At 36.3% G+C, this 20,000-nt stretch overlaps 2 protein-coding genes and 1 pseudogene across 3 annotated transcripts in view; 1 reads left to right on the forward strand and 2 right to left on the reverse strand.

The window, feature by feature from the left end:
- The window catches only part of slc25a29 (solute carrier family 25 member 29), a 41,093-nt gene that overhangs the window by 17,205 nt on the left and 3,888 nt on the right, over positions 1 to 20,000 (forward strand). The window contains exons 4-5 of one of the 2 annotated variants that reach the window (XR_001605343.1): positions 1,659 to 2,506; positions 5,744 to 5,746. Coding sequence is in view for 1 of the 2 variants with exons in the window: in XM_016240311.1 (XP_016095797.1) it covers positions 1,659 to 2,429 (771 nt within the window). In the remaining variant the exon portion in view is untranslated. Of the gene's footprint in view, positions 1 to 1,658; positions 4,224 to 5,743; positions 5,747 to 20,000 lie in introns of those variants that run through there. The other variant, XM_016240311.1, reaches the window with a different exon arrangement.
- On the reverse strand, positions 5,103 to 11,823 carry LOC107557015 (myosin-6 pseudogene; annotated as a pseudogene).
- The window catches only part of pak6b (p21 protein (Cdc42/Rac)-activated kinase 6b), a 15,965-nt gene continuing 11,427 nt past the window's right edge, over positions 15,463 to 20,000 (reverse strand). The window contains exons 7-8 of the mRNA XM_016240303.1: positions 17,333 to 17,467; positions 15,463 to 15,936 (exon numbers count right to left, since the gene is read on the reverse strand). Coding sequence (XP_016095789.1) covers positions 15,760 to 15,936; positions 17,333 to 17,467 — 312 coding nt within the window. The 3' untranslated portion in view covers positions 15,463 to 15,759. The remainder of the gene's footprint in view (positions 15,937 to 17,332; positions 17,468 to 20,000) is intronic.

A 20,000-nucleotide genomic window follows, 5' to 3' on the forward strand; every position in this document is an offset into this window, starting at 1 on the left:
TATATATATATATATATATATATATATATATATATATATATATATATACAGTGCACTCTGCCATTGTTAATTTTAATTAAATTTTTTTAATTTTATTACATGTTAAAAAGTTAATAAATTTATTAAATGTAATAAAATATTTATTTCAGTTAATATTTACATTAATATTTAGTTACATTTTAAAATAATTATTCATGATGGATTAGTGGAAAAAGGAGCTCCGTATTACTATATTTATTTATTTTTTTATGTAAAAAATTTTTTTTTTGCTGTTTACACTTACACTGAAAACCAGATCTGTGTCGCGGGGGAAAACGTGAAATCTGGGTCACGTTCCGTTGCTGTGTAAGTGTGGTCAAGGGTGTCAAAAGTACTGAGGAACTGTACTTAAGTACAAGTACAGAAAATGTGTCAAACATTTTACTCAATTAAAAGTCTTAAGTACCTACGCAAAAGAGACTTCAGCTAAAGTAAAACATTTAATTGTACTTTAGTTGTACTTTAGAGATTTTCTCATTTTAGTATTTTTGATGCAAAAAAAGGTGTGTATATATATATATATATATATATATATATATACATACGCACACACACACGCACACACACACACACACACACACACAATAAATTGGCAAATTTATTTAACTTTTTAATTATAATTTTTTTATTTTTTTATTTAGTGTGAATTTATCTGTTCAAGTTTAATGCTTCACATTCATTGAGATCTCCATTATTTTTGTGATAAATACTGAAAAAAAAAATTATGTATAATTTTTTTGTAAGTCTTTAATTCTAAAACTTATTTTATTAGCATTAAATGATTTAAGTAAATGTTTTTACTCAAAGTACATTTAATGGACTTTTTTTGTTTTTAGTTTCTCCTTGGAAAATATTAGAATTTTTATTAAATATCAATATTGAAGATTGTATATAATTGTTTTGATTATTTGTTTATTTATTTTACTTGTTTGTTTGACTGACGTGATTTCACTCTGTTAGTCAATGTAAACAGTTCAAAAATGTAAACAATGTATACTGTATATAAAAAAATCACAGAAAAAACTTTTTAAAATTAATTTATTACTGTTTATTAAGTGTAATAATTTTACAAATATTTTAATTAATTTCATTGCTAATTTTACTTGTTTCTCAATTATTAGAAAATAAAAATAGTTTTATCCTAATGACTTCAAAAGACGAGGGTGAGTAAATAACAACAATGTAAATTTTTGGGTGACAATCCCTTTCAGACTCAGGCTTTGAACTATAGTAGTGTTTATAATAAAACTACAGTAATATTTAAATTTATATTTTATTCTAATATTTTGTTTAATATTTTAGTCATTTTATATTGTTCTTTATTAATACTTATTATTTAAATATGATATATTATTTCGTTACTTTTTTACCGTTTTACAGTAAATATTGTTAAATTATTTTATACAAGTCATTGAAGTATAGTTCTTAAGACTTGTGTATTTTATCATTCTCGAGTGCCATGAAGATAGTCGTTGATGTTGATACGGCATAAAACTATAAAAAAAATAAAAAAAAACATTACTCAAATATTTGATGCCTCTGGTGCTGTCTTTGATATCTTTGCATTTATGCATGCAAATAAATGCAGCTTGGATCACTTTGCTTCACCTTCTCTGCAGATGTTTGGCCTTTATAAAGGCATTGGGTCACCCATGATGGGCCTGACGTTCATCAATGCCATCGTCTTTGGTGTTCAGGGCAACACCATGCGCATGTTGAGTGAGGATACACCTATGAACCAGTTCCTAGCCGGAGCGGCGGCCGGTGCCATCCAGTGTGTGATCTGCTGCCCGATGGAACTGGCCAAAACCCGAATGCAGATGCAAGGAACGGGCGAGAAGAAGTCATCCTCTCGGAAGGTCTACAAAAACTCGCTGGACTGCTTGGCTCGCATTTATCAGCGTCAGGGCTTGCGGGGAGTCAACCGGGGAATGGTTACGACTCTTATCCGGGAGACGCCGGGCTTCGGCGTTTACTTCCTCGCGTACGACCTCCTGACGCGTTCGCTGGGATGCGAGCCGGAGGACCCGTACATGATTCCCAAACTGCTGTTCGCCGGCGGCATGTCGGGAATCGCGTCCTGGCTTTCGACATACCCGGTGGACGTGATAAAATCCCGGCTCCAGGCTGACGGGGTTGGCGGAAACTACCAGTACAGCAGCATCATGGACTGCACGAGGAAGAGCATCCAGCGTGAAGGTTGGCGGGTTTTCACGCGTGGACTTACTTCCACTCTTTTACGGGCTTTTCCAGTTAACGCAACCACTTTCGCGACGGTCACCCTCTTCCTTTTGTACGTACGTCCGGACGACGGTCCGAAAGATTGCGAAGCTGCTCCAGGTCCGCATCACGCGCCGTTGCAGCAGCAAGTGCAACCATCCAGTCTGTGAGTAACCTCATCTCTCTGGAATATCAACTAGCTTGTAGCACTTCCCAAATCATGGCTGACCTGTTACTAAACTAAACTGTGCAGTCAGCACATCTGTCCAGTGTAAACGGAATTGCACAACCTTTCTATCTGTACACTGACTTGAGCTCTGCATTTGTAAACATATTTTTATATTCAATGATATTTAACAAACACGTTCCCTGTGTCTGCCTTACGAGAGCTGAAAGAATCCGACCTGTGAAAGTAAGAATTTGCATGTTGATGTAATCAACAGCTCCTTTTGTTGTTACTTGGCAGAACTAGAAAAACTTGCTTTGACATTGCAAATTATTGCTACACTGAAGAGAAACCAGTGTCTAAACAAATCCTCGCAAACATACATCAAGTTTAGTTAGGGTGGACACCAATTGATGTGAATGAAAAGAGGCTGTAATGTGTAGACGTATAGCCCATTGGATGTAGGTTGTGCCGTCTTAAGGTTATAGTGTGTTTCCAGAGGTTTTGGTCCACTGGAAAGATGCTTTTTGGAAAGTTAGTTACCAAGGTCCTTCTCAGCCTTGTTTTTGTTTGCATCTAATCTAACATGGCCTCTAACCTGACTAAATTAATACCCCGGATAAAAGATTAAATTTGTACTCTCAACCCCACCCAGGCATGGACAAATATGACTTTGGCACTGGAGAAAATAGTCTTTGTTATTATGATGTTTTTAATCTGAGAAGTGAGAACCTCCTTTTAGTGGAAGCTTCTGGTGAAATTGAAAGGTTACGATATCTTGGCCCAATTTTCAAGCTGTGCAATGAATATGGTAGACACCAAATTACATTTGCCAATGTTCCCAAGTTTCTAAATCACTATCACTAATATGATGTCTGAGGAACTGTTGATATCATCTACTTGAATTGTATTAGCTTGAGTTCATTTGGTTGCTGGTGGACTAAAAAAGAGAATGAACCAAAGGTTTTTGTCCGACAAATCAAATTCTGTCCCCTCAGTGTAAGTTATGAGTACTTTCCTTGTCCAAGCGTCTTCTGCCCTGAAATTATGGTTTATTATCTACAAAATTAATGCAGTATTTGCATGTTTTCTGTAACTTATTAAAGTGTTGGGATACAAGTTGTATCTGCCCCAGTGGACGTCCACTGTAACTATATCTATACTGCTATTAGAGTTTTAAATGACCTGCTGTGTTTAAATAACATCTTTTGATTGACTGAAGCATGTGGGTTGTCTCTAGAGTTATACTGTAAGATCAATATATTTTATGCTTGTATATATCGAGGCTGGAATTTTCTTAGCATACAGAAAGATGTGTATATAGATTTGCATATGTTAGATTTCAAAGTACTGAATGTAGGAAACTAAAACATACACTTGGGAAAGAAGTGTATAACAGACAGAAGAGGTTTCTGTAATGGTTACAGATTGTATGTTGTATTAAATGTAAATATGTAGTATTCCATTAAAAAGGGAAGTTTAGACCGATGCATTGAAAATAAAATGTTTTGTGTGATATCTGTGAGAAATGTAAATAAACTGTGTTACAGAGTTAGATTGGTTGCAGAAGTACTAAAGTGGTTTCAATTTGAATAGTTTGTTTTCTTTCTTTATTTTTCAAGTTTGTTGTTACTGCTGTTGCTGAACAGATAAAACTGTACTGAATCTGATCAAATGTTTGTCTTATTTTTGTATAAAAAAACTGTTCTGTGCTGCTCCCATTTGAAAAGTGGTTGGCCTCATCCAATTTACCAATTGCTTTTGGTCAGCTAAAATATGTGAAAATAAATGGGATAACTAATAAGTCTTGTCTTTTTTGTCTTTATATATATATAACTTGTTGTCAATTGATGTTGACGTCATGTGGTGTGTTCTTTATTTTTCAAGTTTGTTGTTACTGCTGTTGCTGAACAGATAGAACTGTACTGAATCTGATCAAATGTTTGTCTTATTTTTGTATAAAAAAAACTGTTCTGTGCTGCTCCCATTTGAAAAGTGGTTGGCCTCATCCAATTTACCAATTGCTTTTGGTCAGCTAAAATATGTGAAAATAAATGGGATAACTAATAAGTCTGGTCTTTTTTGTCTTTATATATATAACTTGTTGTCAATTGATGTTGACGTCATGTGGTGTGATAAACACAATAATGAGCTTCTGTGGTTTTAAAAGTATTTTATTTCAGTTTCAACATGAAAATGCATTTCAAGTTATTAACCAAAACATTCATTATGGAGTATTGCCTTCATGTTTTTTTTCAATTATATTTATGGTTTGACTGTTTAATCCTTGTTACGCCCCATCTAGGGTAATGGCGCCAAAAGGACAAACAAAAACGAACTAATTCTTGTACCTCTAACTACCCTCGTTCACAAAAGAAAAGAAAATACAATTCCCTACCTCCCTATCCAAAAAATCAATAAAATGTTCCAACAAAAATGGCGTCGGTCTCCCTACTTCCCCAGAGCGTTATGCACAATTATGGCGCAGTGACGCAGATAGTGACGATTCTCTCCGGCCAATCCGTGATCAGCACAGTTTACACTTCACGTTTTGGTAATGGTACGGTCACTTGGAACCCCAACCGAGGTGGTACTAAAAAAAGTACCAGGTACTGTACCCAGTGGAAAACCCCCCAAAAGTGAATCGTACCATGCAGTGGAAAAGCGCCATTATTTACAAAGGTGAGCAAACGGGCAATCCACAATCAAGGCCAAAGAACATGCGGTGGTCGGTATTACAAATGAGTGTGCTAAGCAAACTAACAAACAACAATCAATCTCTCACAGGCAAACACTCAGATAAACACACAGAGATACTCGCAGTCTTACTAACATGTCTGTAACTAACTAGCAGGGTCAAGCAGAGCAAACACAGCAAGTGAGCACAAGGTGATGCAGGAAGTGGTGAAGGAGGCTTTTATAGGCAGCTAGGAGTCAGCTGACTGGGCAGGGCGTGGCACCAATTAGACTGCAGGAACCAATCTGTCTTCCTGGACCGAGACACACAAACACCACCCAAAACAAAAGAAAACAGAAATAGAAATAGAACAAAAGGGACATATCAATTCTTTAGAGGGATTCCTGGTTCTAAACTTAAAACTAGTGAACAAACAACTCTAGGTGAGATTACACAACTACTCAAGACACATTACTCATCCTGGGATTTTTTTCCAGGTACACCATCTCTAGTTTTAGCACGCAGCTTGTTTACTTGAGATTCTGCAATGTCTGCCCGCTCTTCTGCCTCTTCCAGCTCGTGCTGCAGTTTTCGTAATTTGGCCAAGTTGGCATTTGCCTGTTCCTCGGCTTCTTCAGCAGAACGTTTGTAAGATTTTACTTTTAGTTGTAGCTTGTCCACTAAGTCTTGCAGTCTTGCCAGGTTCTTGCGATCCTCGTCTGTCTGATAAGTCAGCTCTTTTATGCGTCGCTCATACTTTCTCACACTTTTAATGGACTCTGAACCTCGCTTTTGCTCTGCATCCAACTCATTCTCAAGCTCACGGATACGTGCCTCCATTTTCTGTAGCTGCTTTTTCCCTCCTTTCATTGCTACTTGCTCTGCTTCATCTAGACGGTGCTGTAGGTCCTTAATGGTCAGTTCCATGTTCTTTTTCATCCTTTCAAGGTGTGCACTAGTGTCTTGTTCCTTCTTTAACTCTTCGGCCATCATAGCTGCATCAGTAATGGCTTTCTTTGCCTTTTCTTCTGCATTGCGATTCTCTTGCACTAGCTCCTCCATTTCATTTTGCAACAGAAGCAGATCAGATTCTTGCTTTTTCTTTTGGTTGATGAGGCTAGTGTTTTGGGAGTGTAAGAGTTGTATCCTCTCAGTTGCTTCAGTAAGTTCATGTTCAGCTAGTTTGCGACACCTCTCTGTTTGTTCCAGCACTGCTCTCAGTTCTTCTAGTTCTGCTTGAATCAGGTTGTTTCTGCGCTCCAACAGTGCAATGTTTTCTTTGAGATCATCATTACTGTGAAGTGTGTCGTCCAGCTGTAGTTGAGTGTCCTTTAAGCATGACTGGATCATCTTCAGCTGCTTCTGGGCATCAGCTGCCTGCCTGTTGGCCTGGCTCAATTGAATTTCCATTTCATTAAGGTCTCCCTCCATCTTCTTTTTTACTCTTAAGGCCTCGTTACGACTTCTAGTCTCTGCCTCAAGAGACGCCTGCAAGGATTCAACCATTCGCTGGTAGTTTCTTTTTGCTTGTTCCATTTCCTCATCCTTCTCAGCCATCTTGCGCTCAACATCTGCCTTCAACTGGTTGAACTCCAGCTGAGCTCGTAGGATCTTACCTTCTTCATGCTCGACTGAAGCATCAGCTTCTTCTAGTGCAGACTGCAACTCTGCTTTCTCCTGTTCCAGCTGTTTCCTCAGTTTTTCTAACTCATGAACACACTTTCGTCCTTCACTCACTTGATCTGTTAAGTCTGAGATCTCCTCCTGTAGATTCTTGTTTTCCCTCTTGACAGTCTCAAGGTGATCTAGCGTTTCTTCATAAGAATTCTTCAGTTTAAAGAGCTCTGTACTTAAGCTGCGGGCTTCCTTTTGTGCTCCCTCAAGCTCACATTGTGACTCTTCATACTTTTGCTTCCACTCTGCAATGACTTTGTCAAAGGATCTCTGTTTTTTGTCCAGGGCCGCAGATGCTGCATTTGACCGTTCAAGATCTAGCATCAGATCCTCAATCTCATTTTGCAGCCGATGTTTTGTTTTCTCAAGAGAAGAACACTTTGCATTCACTGCTTCCACTGCTTCCTCTGCTTCTTGCAATTTTTGTACAAGTTTCTTCTTGGCTTCCTCCAGTTCCTCCGTTCTCTGAATTCCATCAGTCTCATACCTTGCCCTCCATGTTGCTACCTCTGTATTGGCCTTGGATAATGCCCGTTGGAGCTCAGCTTTTGCTTCTTGTTCCTCTTCAAATTGCTCTCTTAGTAAGTCACAATCGTGACGGGCTGACTGTACAGCGTGAGCAAGAGCACTCTTTGCTTTCACCTCTTCCTCAAGTTGCCTTTTCAGGTCTTCAAGTTGCTGGGTGTAGGAGGTCTTTCCTCTAGTGAGTTGGGAAATCAGACATTCCTTCTCCTCGAATTGTCGTCCAAGTTCCCCATTTTCAGTCAGCAACTTGGCTTTCTGGGTAGACGTATCGTTCAGTGCTCTCTGTGCTTCTTCAGCTTTTGACCTATGCTCATTCATCTGATCTTCCAGTGAACGGCACATCTTTTCAAGATTTACCTTGGCCTTTACCACACTCTCCATGTTCGAGGAAAGGTCATCCAATTCCAACTTGAATTCAACTTTTTCTTTCTCTAACTTTTGTTTGACCCTTTGCAAATTGTCAATCTGTTCCCCTAGTTCAGCCACACTGTCTGCATGCTTCTTCCGAAGGGAGGCAGTGGTGGCCTCATGGTGAAGGGTGGCTTCCTCAAGGTCCCTGCGTAACTTTTGAAACTCTGCCTCCCTTTTTTTATTGAGTTCTACCTGAGCACCTGTGGCCCCACCTGCCTCCTCTAGGCGCTCACTGATGTCCTCCAGTTCTCGAGAAATATCCGATCGTTGTTTCTCCACCTTTGCACGAGCCGCACGCTCCGCATCCAGCTCCTCCTCCAGTTCTTCAATTCGAGCTTGATTTTCTTTAAATTTTTTCTGCAACTGTGCTGAAGCTGTTTGCTCATCTTCAATCTTTCCGTTCAGCTGATTAATTTCGAAGTCTTTCTTTTTAAGTTTTCCCTCTAGTTGCTGTTTGTCATTCTCCAAGTCCATTACACTCTCCTGAGTCAGTTTCACATCTCCTTCCATTTTTCTCTTGATACGCTCCAAGTCCATCCTAACTTTTTTTTCTTGTTCCAATGAGCCCTCAAGGTCATCCACCTGTTGTTCAAGCTTAGCTTTTGCTTTTGTCAATGTATTTACTTTGTCCTCCTCACTTTGAAGGTCATCCAGTGTTTGCTGGTGAGCCTCTTGTAGAGCTTTTTTCTCTTTGGTGAGTTTCATTATGTTTTCATCAAGGGATGCCATTTCCTCAGTCAGATTCTTCACTTTGTTCTCAGTGGCATGCTTTTCCTTTTCCACCTTGGCCAATGTCAGCTCCAGGTCATCTATATCTTTCTTGAGCTCAGAACATTCATCCTCCAACTTGCGTTTCTTGACTGTGAGGTCTGCATTTATCTCTTCCTCATCCTCTATATGTTCTGACAGCTCTTTGGCTTTAGCTTCTAGCTGGATTTTGCTCTTTATGAGCTGTTCACATCGTTCTTCGGCATCCATTAGCGTGTCCTGCTCTGATTGCACCTGAAGAAGCAAATCATTCTTCTCTTGAAGAAGAGTGACCATTTTCTCTTCTAACTCTTTCCTCCTGGCCTCAGATTTCTCCAAAGCTTCTTTTAACGTATTGAATTCATCCTTCATGTTTGCCATCTCCTTTTCAGACTCAGCACTCCTTAGCAAAGGTTTTATCTTAAAGAACAGTTTCATCCATGGCCAGTTTTTCACACCAAGGAAGGAACGAAGGTTCCACTGGATGACCATGAGGGCATCTCTACGTTCCACAAGTTTCTGATACTCGACTCTCATCAGTAATCCACGAGCATAAGCTTGGATCCTAGTGAGAATACGAGCGAGTTGGTCATCTCGCATCTCTTCTAACGTACCAAGCAGGCCAGCTTTAAAAAAGACTTTTGTGTGGCCAAATTTGTATTGCGTGTGATCGATGTCTAGTGAGCATAACAGCTTCTCTGCACTTTTCTTGTTTTCAATGAACTGACCTTCTGGAATGGCAGATGCATTTAGGATTCTGTACCTCTGTTTGAAATCACCATAGAGGATCCTGTTTGGGAAACCTTTCCTGCAAATCCTGATACCCTCCAGTACACCGTTGCAGCGAAGCTGGTGCATGACCAGACAGTTGTCCATGATTCCAGGAGTTTTGCTCTCATTTGGAATCAGACATCGGACAAAGTGTGGGTTTGTGGTTTTCAGATTGGTCATTAATTTGTTAAGGTTTTCTCTGTGCAGAGCGGACACTGTCTGAAAAGATGACCCCTTTTTCTTGGCCCCTTTCCCACCTGACTTTTCTGCTGCATCTCCTCCTGCATAATTTGAGAATAGATGACTCAACAACTTCAAAGAGGATTTCTGATATAGCCCAACTACGGTTTCATTCAGTGGGTCTTTGTTCTTCACCAACCAGCCAGAAATGTTATAGTCCACAGTACCTGCATAATGGGCTAAGGCAAAGTGTGCTTCTGCCTTTCCCTTCACAACTCGTGGCTTTTGGAAAATGTTTGTCTTGCCCAGATGGTTGTCATATAACTTTGCTTTGAACGTCTGATCACTGGCCTTTGGAAACATGCACTCTTCCTCCAGAATGGACATGATCCCTAGGGGTTTCTCAATCAGATCGATGCAGGCTTGCAGATCCATCCCGAAGTCAATGAACTCCCAGTCAATCCCCTCTTTTTTGTATTCCTCTTGTTCCAGGACGAACATGTGGTGATTGAAAAACTGTTGCAGCTTTTCATTTGTGAAATTGATGCAAAGTTGTTCAAATGTGTTGAAATCAAAGATCTCAAAGCCAGCAATGTCTAGCACACCGATGAAATGCTGGCGATGTTGCTTTGTGACTAGAGAGTGGTTAATTCTTACCACCATCCAGTTGAACATTTTCTCATACACTGACTTCGCCAATGCACCAATTGAGTAATACACTTGGTCCACACTCTGTCCTTTTGTGACATACTCATTGCCTACCTTGACCCTTGGATGGCAGAGTCCTTTGAGCAGGTCAGCAGAGTTCAGCCCCATTAGATAAGCTGCCTTATCTGCATCTTCAGTACCATCAGGCTCTGCTTGCTCTTCACGCTGTTTCTGTTTGAATTTCATATTGCCATAGTGCATGATCGCACCTGTCAGCTTGTAGACTCCCATCTTTTCTTCGGCCGTGAAGCCAAGTACATCAAATGCCTTGTCAGTAGCAACCAGCTCCTCATTGTCATTGATGGACGCGACGGATACTTCTCCTTGGGAGATGTAAGAGTAGTCATATGGATTATTGGTTATTAACATCATGTCCAGTAGTTCAGGCTTTTCATTGGACAGTATTTGGAAGAAGATATGGTAGTTCCTTTCAGCTTTTAGTTGGAAGGTCACCCGAGACTTCTCCAGCAGGTACGTTTCAATATCAGCGGAGGAGAGTTTACCGCTTGTCCCAAAATGAATGCGGATGAATTTCCCAAAGCGAGATGAGTTGTCATTTCTCAGTGTTTTAGCATTGCCAAAAGCCTCAAGTGCAGGGTTAGCCTGAATAATTTGATCCTCCAGGGTTCCCTTGCTGGAGTCTTTCTTTCCAGTCGCTCCACCAGCAGCAGCAATGCTTGCAAAATACTGGATGACTCTCTTGGTGTTGACGGTCTTCCCAGCACCGGATTCTCCGGTGATAAGGATGGACTGGTTCTCCCGGTCAGTTAGCATGTATTGATAAGCATTATCTGAGATAGAAAAGATGTGAGGTGGGGCCTCTGATCTCTTCTTACCTCTGTAAGCAGAAACTACTTCTGAGTCATACACGGGTAACCACTTGTAAGGGTTAACGGTTGCACAGAACAGCCCAGAGTAGGTGTAGATCATCCAGGCTGCATAACGCTCTTTGAGGTTGAACAGCACTGCAGGCTCGTGAAGGAAAGTAAGCATCGCCATGTCTTCAATTTTATCGAATTTAGGCGGGTTCTGGGGATGGACGTCTCCGTCCTTGACGGTCACTGTCCTCCCATCCTCAGTCTTAACCGTGACCTTCCCTCCTTCCTTGCTGACAATTTGCCCCTTCACATACTCCACCTTTTCATCCACAACAAAGCATTCAGTCTTGATGTCAAAGGCTCTTGTCTGAGCTTCCAGACGCTCTTTATCCGACTTCCTCAGGAATGGAGCAGCCTTTCCGAACTCTGCCATCATAGCATCACCCATAGTGACTGCTTGAGATTTCCAGGTACAGTGAGTTGATGAGCACACCTCGGCTGAGGAAACTTTAGAGAGACAAACCACAAGTGCTGGGTTTTTATAGAGAGTTACAGAGATCCAAATAAGGATGTGAAAGGAAAGAACACAGGGACAGGGTTTTTATCAAGAGTTAAAAGTGGTGTGGGGTCAGTAACAAGACCTTTAGTTGTTGATACCCTTATATAGACAACAAACACTTCCCTGATTGTTTCAACATTAGACACATTACACATACCTCTAGCATTAAGCATGACCTTCACATTTTCTTTGCAATTAATGCAATGTGATGCATCATATATTATGCATACACACATTGTTTATGTGAATCATGATTTAGAGAAATTATGCAGTGGGGCCCGAAAAGCCTGAGACCACACAGATTTTTTATTTTTATTTATTGTTTTGTCAAATTGTTATGCTAATAATATAATTTGTAATGGGGAAAATGGAATGGAATGCATATATATTCATATATGATTTTTTATTTTTTTACTATTCACATAGAAAACAGCTGTTTTAAATCTTAATAATATTTCACAATATGATTGTTTTTACTGTATTTTTGTTCAAATAAATGCAGCCTTGGTGAGCAAAAGAGACTCAAAAAGAAAAAAAAAGAATATATATATATAAATCTCACTGACCCCAAACCTTGAAAAAGTCGTGTGCGTAAAAGTCGTAATATAATTTAGGAAAATATTGCATGGGAAATATTAAACCGAAAACAGTTTATATAATGTTCGAGTTAAGTAGGACAAAGCTGTTGTGCTCTTATGGGAGCTGTTTCTGAAGATCATGTGACACTGAAGACTGGAGTAATGATGCTGAAAATACAGCTGCGCATCACAGAAATATATTAAATTTTACAGTCTATTCACATAGAAAACAGCTATTTTAAATCTTAATAATATTTCACAATATTACTGTTTTTACTGTATTTTTGTTCAAATAAATGCAGCCTTGGTGAGCAAAAGAGACTCAAAAAGAAAAAAAAAGAATATATATATATAAATCTCACTGACCCCAAACCTTGAAAAAGTCGTGTGCATGCATATATTCCAAAATAATATAATTTAGGAAAATATTGCATGGGAAATACTAAACCGAAAACAGTTTATATAATGTTCGAGTTAAGTAGGACAAAGCTGTTGTGCTCTTATGGGAGCTGAGAGTCAGGAATCTGTTTTATCTTTGTCAGGCTGCGGCTTAATCAGCGCTCCTCTGATAGATGCTGCAGATCGCTGACAGTGAAGGACGTCCCGACTCATCCTCACTCAGAAACACCCCTGAAATAGAACGCAGGAATGAAAAGAAGGCTGTTGCTCTTCTGTTATTATCTGCCTCTGTACTGTCGCTGAACCTCATTCATGAAACAAGAAAAACAATCTGTGAAACTCATCTCTCAATCCATTCTCATAAATGTATGCATGCATGCAATTCAATGCAAAAACTTCTGTAAGAGTGGTTTTATGAATGACTTACATTTCACGAATGAGGCCCCTGCAGTGTTCTTAATAAAATGGTCTAAGCTAAGATGAAAACAATGGCTAAACTTTAAGGACTAGCTGATGAACAGAGAATCAAGCATTTTCTTTATGCAAACTTTAATTTGAAATCTCATTAAGCAGAATTATGACAATGTAGTGATATGTTCATGGTCATGATGTAATGAAGTGATTTTATTTCATGCGTGAAACCAGCGTTGGTTTAGTATTATTTGTATAGTATTTATACTTGTGTACTATTTGTTAATACTTTGATATAGCTTTTATTTTATGTTTTACATTTTTTGTTATATTTTCACCTTCAGTGTTATTTTAGTTTCATTTTAATATATATATATCATTTTCATAGTAATTTGATGTGCTTTTATTTTTATTTTTTATAGTTCTATTAGGCTTTAATTGGTTTTTCAATTTTAGTTTTAGTAATTGTAGTACTTAAACTTGTCAGTTAGCTGCTAAGGCAACATTTATATATTTTTTTATTTAATTTATAAGTTTTTTTAAGTTTAAGTGCTTCATCTAATATTCATATTTTATTTAATTTCACTTATTTCGATTAACAATTTAAAAAAAAATAGTTTTAGTCAAAGTGATATATATATTTATAATCACTTTTATTTTTACAATTTTGAGTTTAGTAATTGTATGTGCTTTTGTAATTTCTATTCGTTCTATTTAACTTTATTTTCCAGGTTTAGTTTTAGTCTTTGTAGTACTTTTAAACATTTATAATTTTAATTTAAGTTGTGTTTTGCCTAATGTTTATATTTTATTTAATTTCAGCTTTATTTCAGTTAACAAAAATAATTTTGAATAGTTTGAGTCAAAGTTATTTAAGTAGATTTATATTAGTTTTAATTTTTACGGTTTCAAGTTTAGTCATTTTATGTGCTTTTGTATTTTTTTATATATTTATTTTTATTTTTAGTAATTGTAATACTTTAAACATTTATCATTTTTGTTCACATTTTTAGGCGTTTCATCTAATACCTATATTTTATTTAATTTCAGCTTTACTTGAGTTCACAAAAATTATTTTGAATAGATTTAGTCAAAGTGTACAATACCAGCACCTCATGAAATGTGCACACAAAAAAAACTTCATATGCATGTTATGATTTTACAATCGGTGTTATTTCAGTATAACTGAGATTATTTTGAACCGTTTTTAATTTAAGATTTTTTCAGTGTTTTTTATTTTGTCATTTTATGTTTCAGTTTTAGTTTTCAAACTTGAGGTTGAGTAAGAACACCTGAAATATTTGTCAGTATCAGATATGTCCTCTCATATGTATTTAAGTGCTACATAAGTAAATGACGATCTTATCAGGCAGTAGATTAGCTGACAGAAGTGTTCACGCTACACAACGCCTGATAATCAGATACCGATTACAGAATGAAAACAGCCAGAAGGAGACTGCATTTCTGAAATGATCTACATGAATGTGAGCTTCATCTCAATTATTATAATTAGAAGGACTCATTAAACAGCCATCAATCATCAGACGTGGTTAAGAAGCTGCTTCTTGCTTGTTTAAACCATGTATACAGTACAATCAGAGCTTTATATAGTACATCCAATGCATTTTGTAAATGTAATGCTTGCTTAAAAACGAGAAGCAGATTTGACACAATTGCTGACAATTTAGGAATTATTAAAATCATTTATTGTCCTTTAACCTCTTGGAATACAAAATAAAAACAGCACCGAGTGTCTCCACAGCTGCTGGTTTACGGAAGAGACACCTTTATCATAACATCTGACAATTTAGCAGACGCTTTTATCAACGCTGTACAACAATAGAAGTTACATTTTAAAGTCAACATGATTCATAATTCATGTTTCTGGTTTCATCGCTATGGACACTTTTTTTTTCTACCAGGGGATAAAAAAATAAAAGGTAATTGTGGCGTTTTAATCTCACAATTTTGAGTATATATCTCACAATTCAAATTTTGTTCTTGCAATTCTAACTTTATATCTCACAATTCAATTTTATTTCTCGCAATTTTGACTTTTTTCTCACAATTTCAATTTTATTCTCCTATTTCTGACTTTATATCTCACAATTCTAATTTTTCCTCACAATTCTGACTTTATATTTCGCAATAAAACATTTATTGCAATTCTGAGTTTCTATCTCACAATTCTAATTTTTTTCTTTCAATTCCATTTTTTTTTTCGCAATTCAGATTTAAATTTTTTTTTGCAATTCTAACTTTATATCTCAATTTTAAATTCTGACTTTTTTCTTACAATTAAATTTTTTTTCTTTATATCTCACAATTCAGACTTTTTCTCCTAAATGTCTTGCTTTATATTTCGCAATTCCAAATTTTTTCATGCAATTCCAATTTTTTTCTCACAATTCTGAATTTTTTTGTTGCAATTTTTACTTTTTATCTCACAGTTAAAATAATTTTTTCTCAAATTCTGACACTTTTTTTCTCACAAATCTGACTTTTTATCTTGCAATTCTGTTTATATCTCACAATTCTGACTTTTCGTCTCAGAATTAACTTTTTTTTATCTCGCAATTGTAAGTTAACATTTCACAACTCTGATTTTTTTTTTTTTTCTCAAAATTGCGAGAAAAAAGGTGGCAATTACCTTTTAATTCATTGTCCCGCAGCAGAAACAGTGAACGCTCGTCAGATGGATTTAATAAACCCAGCAGCTCAGTCTATATTACACACGGCACATCATATCAATGCATTAGAATAAGCTGAATAAATGCTGACAGAATGCTGGGTTTGGGGTGAATGGTTCCTGTCCTCCTCCAGAGGGAAGGTCAGCAGTCCAGCTCAGTGCTGCAGTAGCTCAGGAGCATTCACAGTCAGAAGTGCTGCTGGGAGACTCTGTGTTTGCGGTGCTGCTCCAGCAGCGGCACCAGACAGCGAGGAGAAGCGGCCTGCAGCATGAAGAGATGCTGGAGCAGATCACCGGCGCTCGCTCGCTCCAGCGGATCACGCCTCAGCATCGAGTCCAGAAAGTCCCTCAGGACGGGAGAGGTCTGATCACAGGGTTATTATTATACTACATGAGAATTTAATGTCCAACATCATAATGACAAAAAATTACTTGAAGATCTTAAAAATAGGCTTCATTTTAAATCTGAAAAATAAAGTGATTTTATTTCATTTAATTTATGCATGATATCAGTGTTGTTTTATATACTAGTTATAGTATTTGCTATTTTTGAATTAGCTGTTATATATATATATATATATATATATTAGCTTTTACTTTTACAATTTTAAATTTAGTAGTTTTGTTATGGTTTTGTCATTTTTGTTTTTATATTTATATTTAGCTATTTCTAATTTATTTTTCAGTTTTAGTAAGTGTAGTACTTTTAAACATTTATCATTTTCATTTTTTTTTAAGTTAAATGTTTTATTATTTATATACTATTTATAGCATTTTGAATTAACCGTTTTAATATTTTATAATTATATTTTGCATTTATATTAGCTTTCATTTTTACCGTTTTAGGTTTAGTAATTTTGTTACATGTTTTTGTAATTTGTATTTACTTTTTTAAATATTTCTATTTAGTTTATTTTATATATATATATATATATGTTTATTTTGTTTTAGTAAGTGTATAACTTTTAACAATTTTATTTTAATTTTTTTTAGTTTAAGTGTTTCATCTAATATTTATGTTATTTCATCTCGGCTTTTTTAATAAATAAAAATGTTTTTTAATCATTTTATTCTTTGTGTAATCAGTGATGTTTTATATTCTATTTACAGCATTTGTTATTATTTTGAACGGGCTTTTATCTTTATATTTTAGATTTGTTTTAGCATTTATTTGACTATTTTAATTTTAGTAATTGTATGTGCTTTTGTCATTTTCATTCATTTTTTTAGAGTTCTATTTAGCTTTATTTTTTGTATTCATCAGTTTTTCGTTTTTAAACAATTTTCATTTGTTTTTTTAAGTTTGTGTTTCATCTAATATTTGTATTTTATTTCAATTAATAAAAAAATAATTTTTTTAAATACTTTTAGTGTGCAATAACATTTCATAGGCATGTTATGATTTCACATTCAGTGTTATTTTACATATAGTTTTACATTATATGTACATTTATTATACATATAGTCATATAGGGATACATATAGTTTTTATTAATATTTTGTGAAAGTTTTTGTTTTTATATATTCATTTAATTTTTTTTATTTTAGTTAACGTTTTGGTCATTTTGTTGTGTTTTCGTTATTTGTAGTAGGTTTTTTTTTCATGTCTATATAGATTTTATTTATTTTTTATTTCCTTGACAACTAGCTGAAATAAAAAATTATAAGATTGAGTTTTTTCAATTTGATTTCAGTGAATTTGTATTTTTTTTGTCTTGTAATATATAGTTTTGGTTTCAGTTTTAGTTGACTGAACTCACCCTGCTGATGTTTCTGGCGGTCGGCGGCGGCTCGTCCCGCAGTCTCTTCATCGCTGCTATCGGCGTCTCGCTGAAATACGGAGGTTCTCCATCGATCATCTCCACCACCATGATCCCCAGAGACCACATGTCCACCTACAATCACACAAAACATCAGGATCTTTCACTTCAGGAATCAGGATCTCTGATTCCTCGCTCCGAAGCTGGAAAAAACTAACAAATGCAACATTCTCAAGAATTACAATGAACTATAGCTAAAGCGCATGTTTGCCAGTCATACAAACACTTGCATTGTCCTGTAAGTCTAAGAAAAATACAAGGAACCAAAACTAGAATACAAATTAAATTATACAGGTTTCGGACCAATGCATTTCCATGACTTTTCCAATCATTCTTTTTCTTTTTGAATATTACATTTGTATTGGTTTTCTTTATGCATGTCATAACACCTGAAGGTCAACATAACAGACACAATACAAGCACAAAAACAAGACGTAACGCAGATGGAGAAGTTGGAAGACAATAGAAACAGTGGCCTAATAAAAGTGAATGTCTATATGAGTGTGATTTCAATTCAGCCAGCATTTATAATCATATTTGAGGTGTTCGCCGTCTCCGTTGTGCAGCTGTGACTAAAATACCTACCGTAACAATCAGAGAACATTCCCTCAAAGCACAAAAAAAGTTATTCACACCGCTTTCGTGGAATCTTTTTTTCTGAAAAGTTTTATTCAGATGTTTGTTTAAATGTTAGTTGTTTCAGAGCGTTCAGAGAACATTCAAAAGTAACATTCCCACGATCTTTCCAAAATGATACAGTGGAATGTTCTTTTATACAATGAAAACTAATCTTTTAAAGTGCCACTATCATGGATTTTTTTTTTTAAATGGCCTTTCATGCAGTCTGCAAAGCTGGGAGTGCACGATAAATAAAGTTAGTCTATCAAAAGAAAGAATCGCTTAAACGAGTCGTTTAAAATTCAAATCCCATTTCCGCAAAGTTCATACGTTCGTTCTGCGTCTCCAATCTCAGCGAGTTCAACGCAGGATTCGTAAAACAGTTGTCTTTGAAAGATGGCTCAGTGCCCGGCTTGTTTGGAACAGTTTGCTCTTCTGAATCATAACCTGTAAGTATGATTAATAATCGCTGCTTTGATATTCTGTCGAGCGTGTAAAATCTGTCTTTTGTGTACAGTCAGTGCAGCTGTAAGTCGCTGGCATAGTTCTGCTAATCAGCTGTGGGTCACACAAATTGTCTAGAAATGTGTTGATTAATATAGAATGTCTGCTGTACTTGGAGTCATGGTAAAGGATGGAGCAATAGGTTGGTTTACAAACTGCAGTGCTTCATCAGTACTCCACGTCATATAGAATTATTGTTTGGGTCTTTACTAGCAAGCTGTGGGTCCGGTTTGCTAACACAAGTGTAAAACAACTTTTTCCCCTCTGATTCTTCTTTTTAGAACAGAGTGGAGCACTATTATTATTATAACAGGATGTATTTTATATATATATGCATTATCGGACAAATCAGAGCAGAGTAGCCTCATGCCTCAGGGGTTTGGAAAGATTAATCTTCAAACGAATCGCTTGAGAGTCAAATAAGGTCAAATTAAATGCATATTATACTGTAAGTAAATGAAAGTGTTTTTGACCTTGCATGCATGTAGACCTGTTGTTGGGGACTCCCAGAACCAAATTATGAACCTTTCAAATAGCATAATGGGGGCACTTTAAAACATTTACACATTCTACATCTGCACATCATTCATGGAATGTTTCTTTTTGGGGGGGACTTTCATGTAGCATTTTTTGTTTTTATGTTACCAATTGTTTCAGAACATTTGGAGAACATTCTAACCTTCCCGTAATGTTTGCAATGCAAGAATTCTAAAATGGAATGTTCCCTGTAACATTTGCAAAAACAAATGTTAAAAACTGGATGTTTTGAACATTCAGAGGACATTCAGAAATAACCTTTTCATAACAAAATGGGAACTTAGAACATATTTTGTTAACTGGTAAGGGAAAAGTCATTGTTTTGAATCTCCGTTTTATCTCCTAAAGCCATGGCCTCAGTGAAAGAGGAAGGTCGTTTCCCAACAATCTCCCAAAAAGGCCAAATTTTTACGCACCATGTCACTATGAAGGTCTCTTTCCAAACTTTCCTAGACAATGTTGGATAAGTCATGTTATGTTGTTATGAGTTTAGAGATTTCAACATCCGGTAAAGCTAAATCAGCTTTATCCCTATGCAAATATCATTTATTGACTCTAATTGTTCCCATTAAAAGGCCTTAATCACAGCATTATATCATCGAAATATTTGGTGTGGCATTGTGACATGAACCAGAATCAAACTGTGGCGTCTTTATTACATTCATCTTTCCCATAAACTTAAATAAAATGATTAAAACTCATAATGCTCTCTAAATTAGGGCCAAATATTGAATTCCTTCATGCATCCATTTAAAGTGCACTAACTGAGTGCACTAAAAGTGTCTTTGCCAATTTTGTTAGCACTTTTAGGTCTACATTTAATAAACTTATTGGACAGAAATTAGCATGATAAATCATATGCATGTAGATTTTGGTATAAAACTGTGTTACTCGCAATTGTATGTATATAATTTGGAATAAAACTAATTAAAAACACTATTATTTGTCC

The sequence above is a fragment of the Sinocyclocheilus grahami genome, unplaced genomic scaffold, assembly GCF_001515645.1.
Source record: "Sinocyclocheilus grahami isolate Dianchi unplaced genomic scaffold, SAMN03320097.WGS_v1.1 scaffold587.1, whole genome shotgun sequence".
Classification (NCBI taxonomy): domain Eukaryota; kingdom Metazoa; phylum Chordata; class Actinopteri; order Cypriniformes; family Cyprinidae; genus Sinocyclocheilus; species Sinocyclocheilus grahami.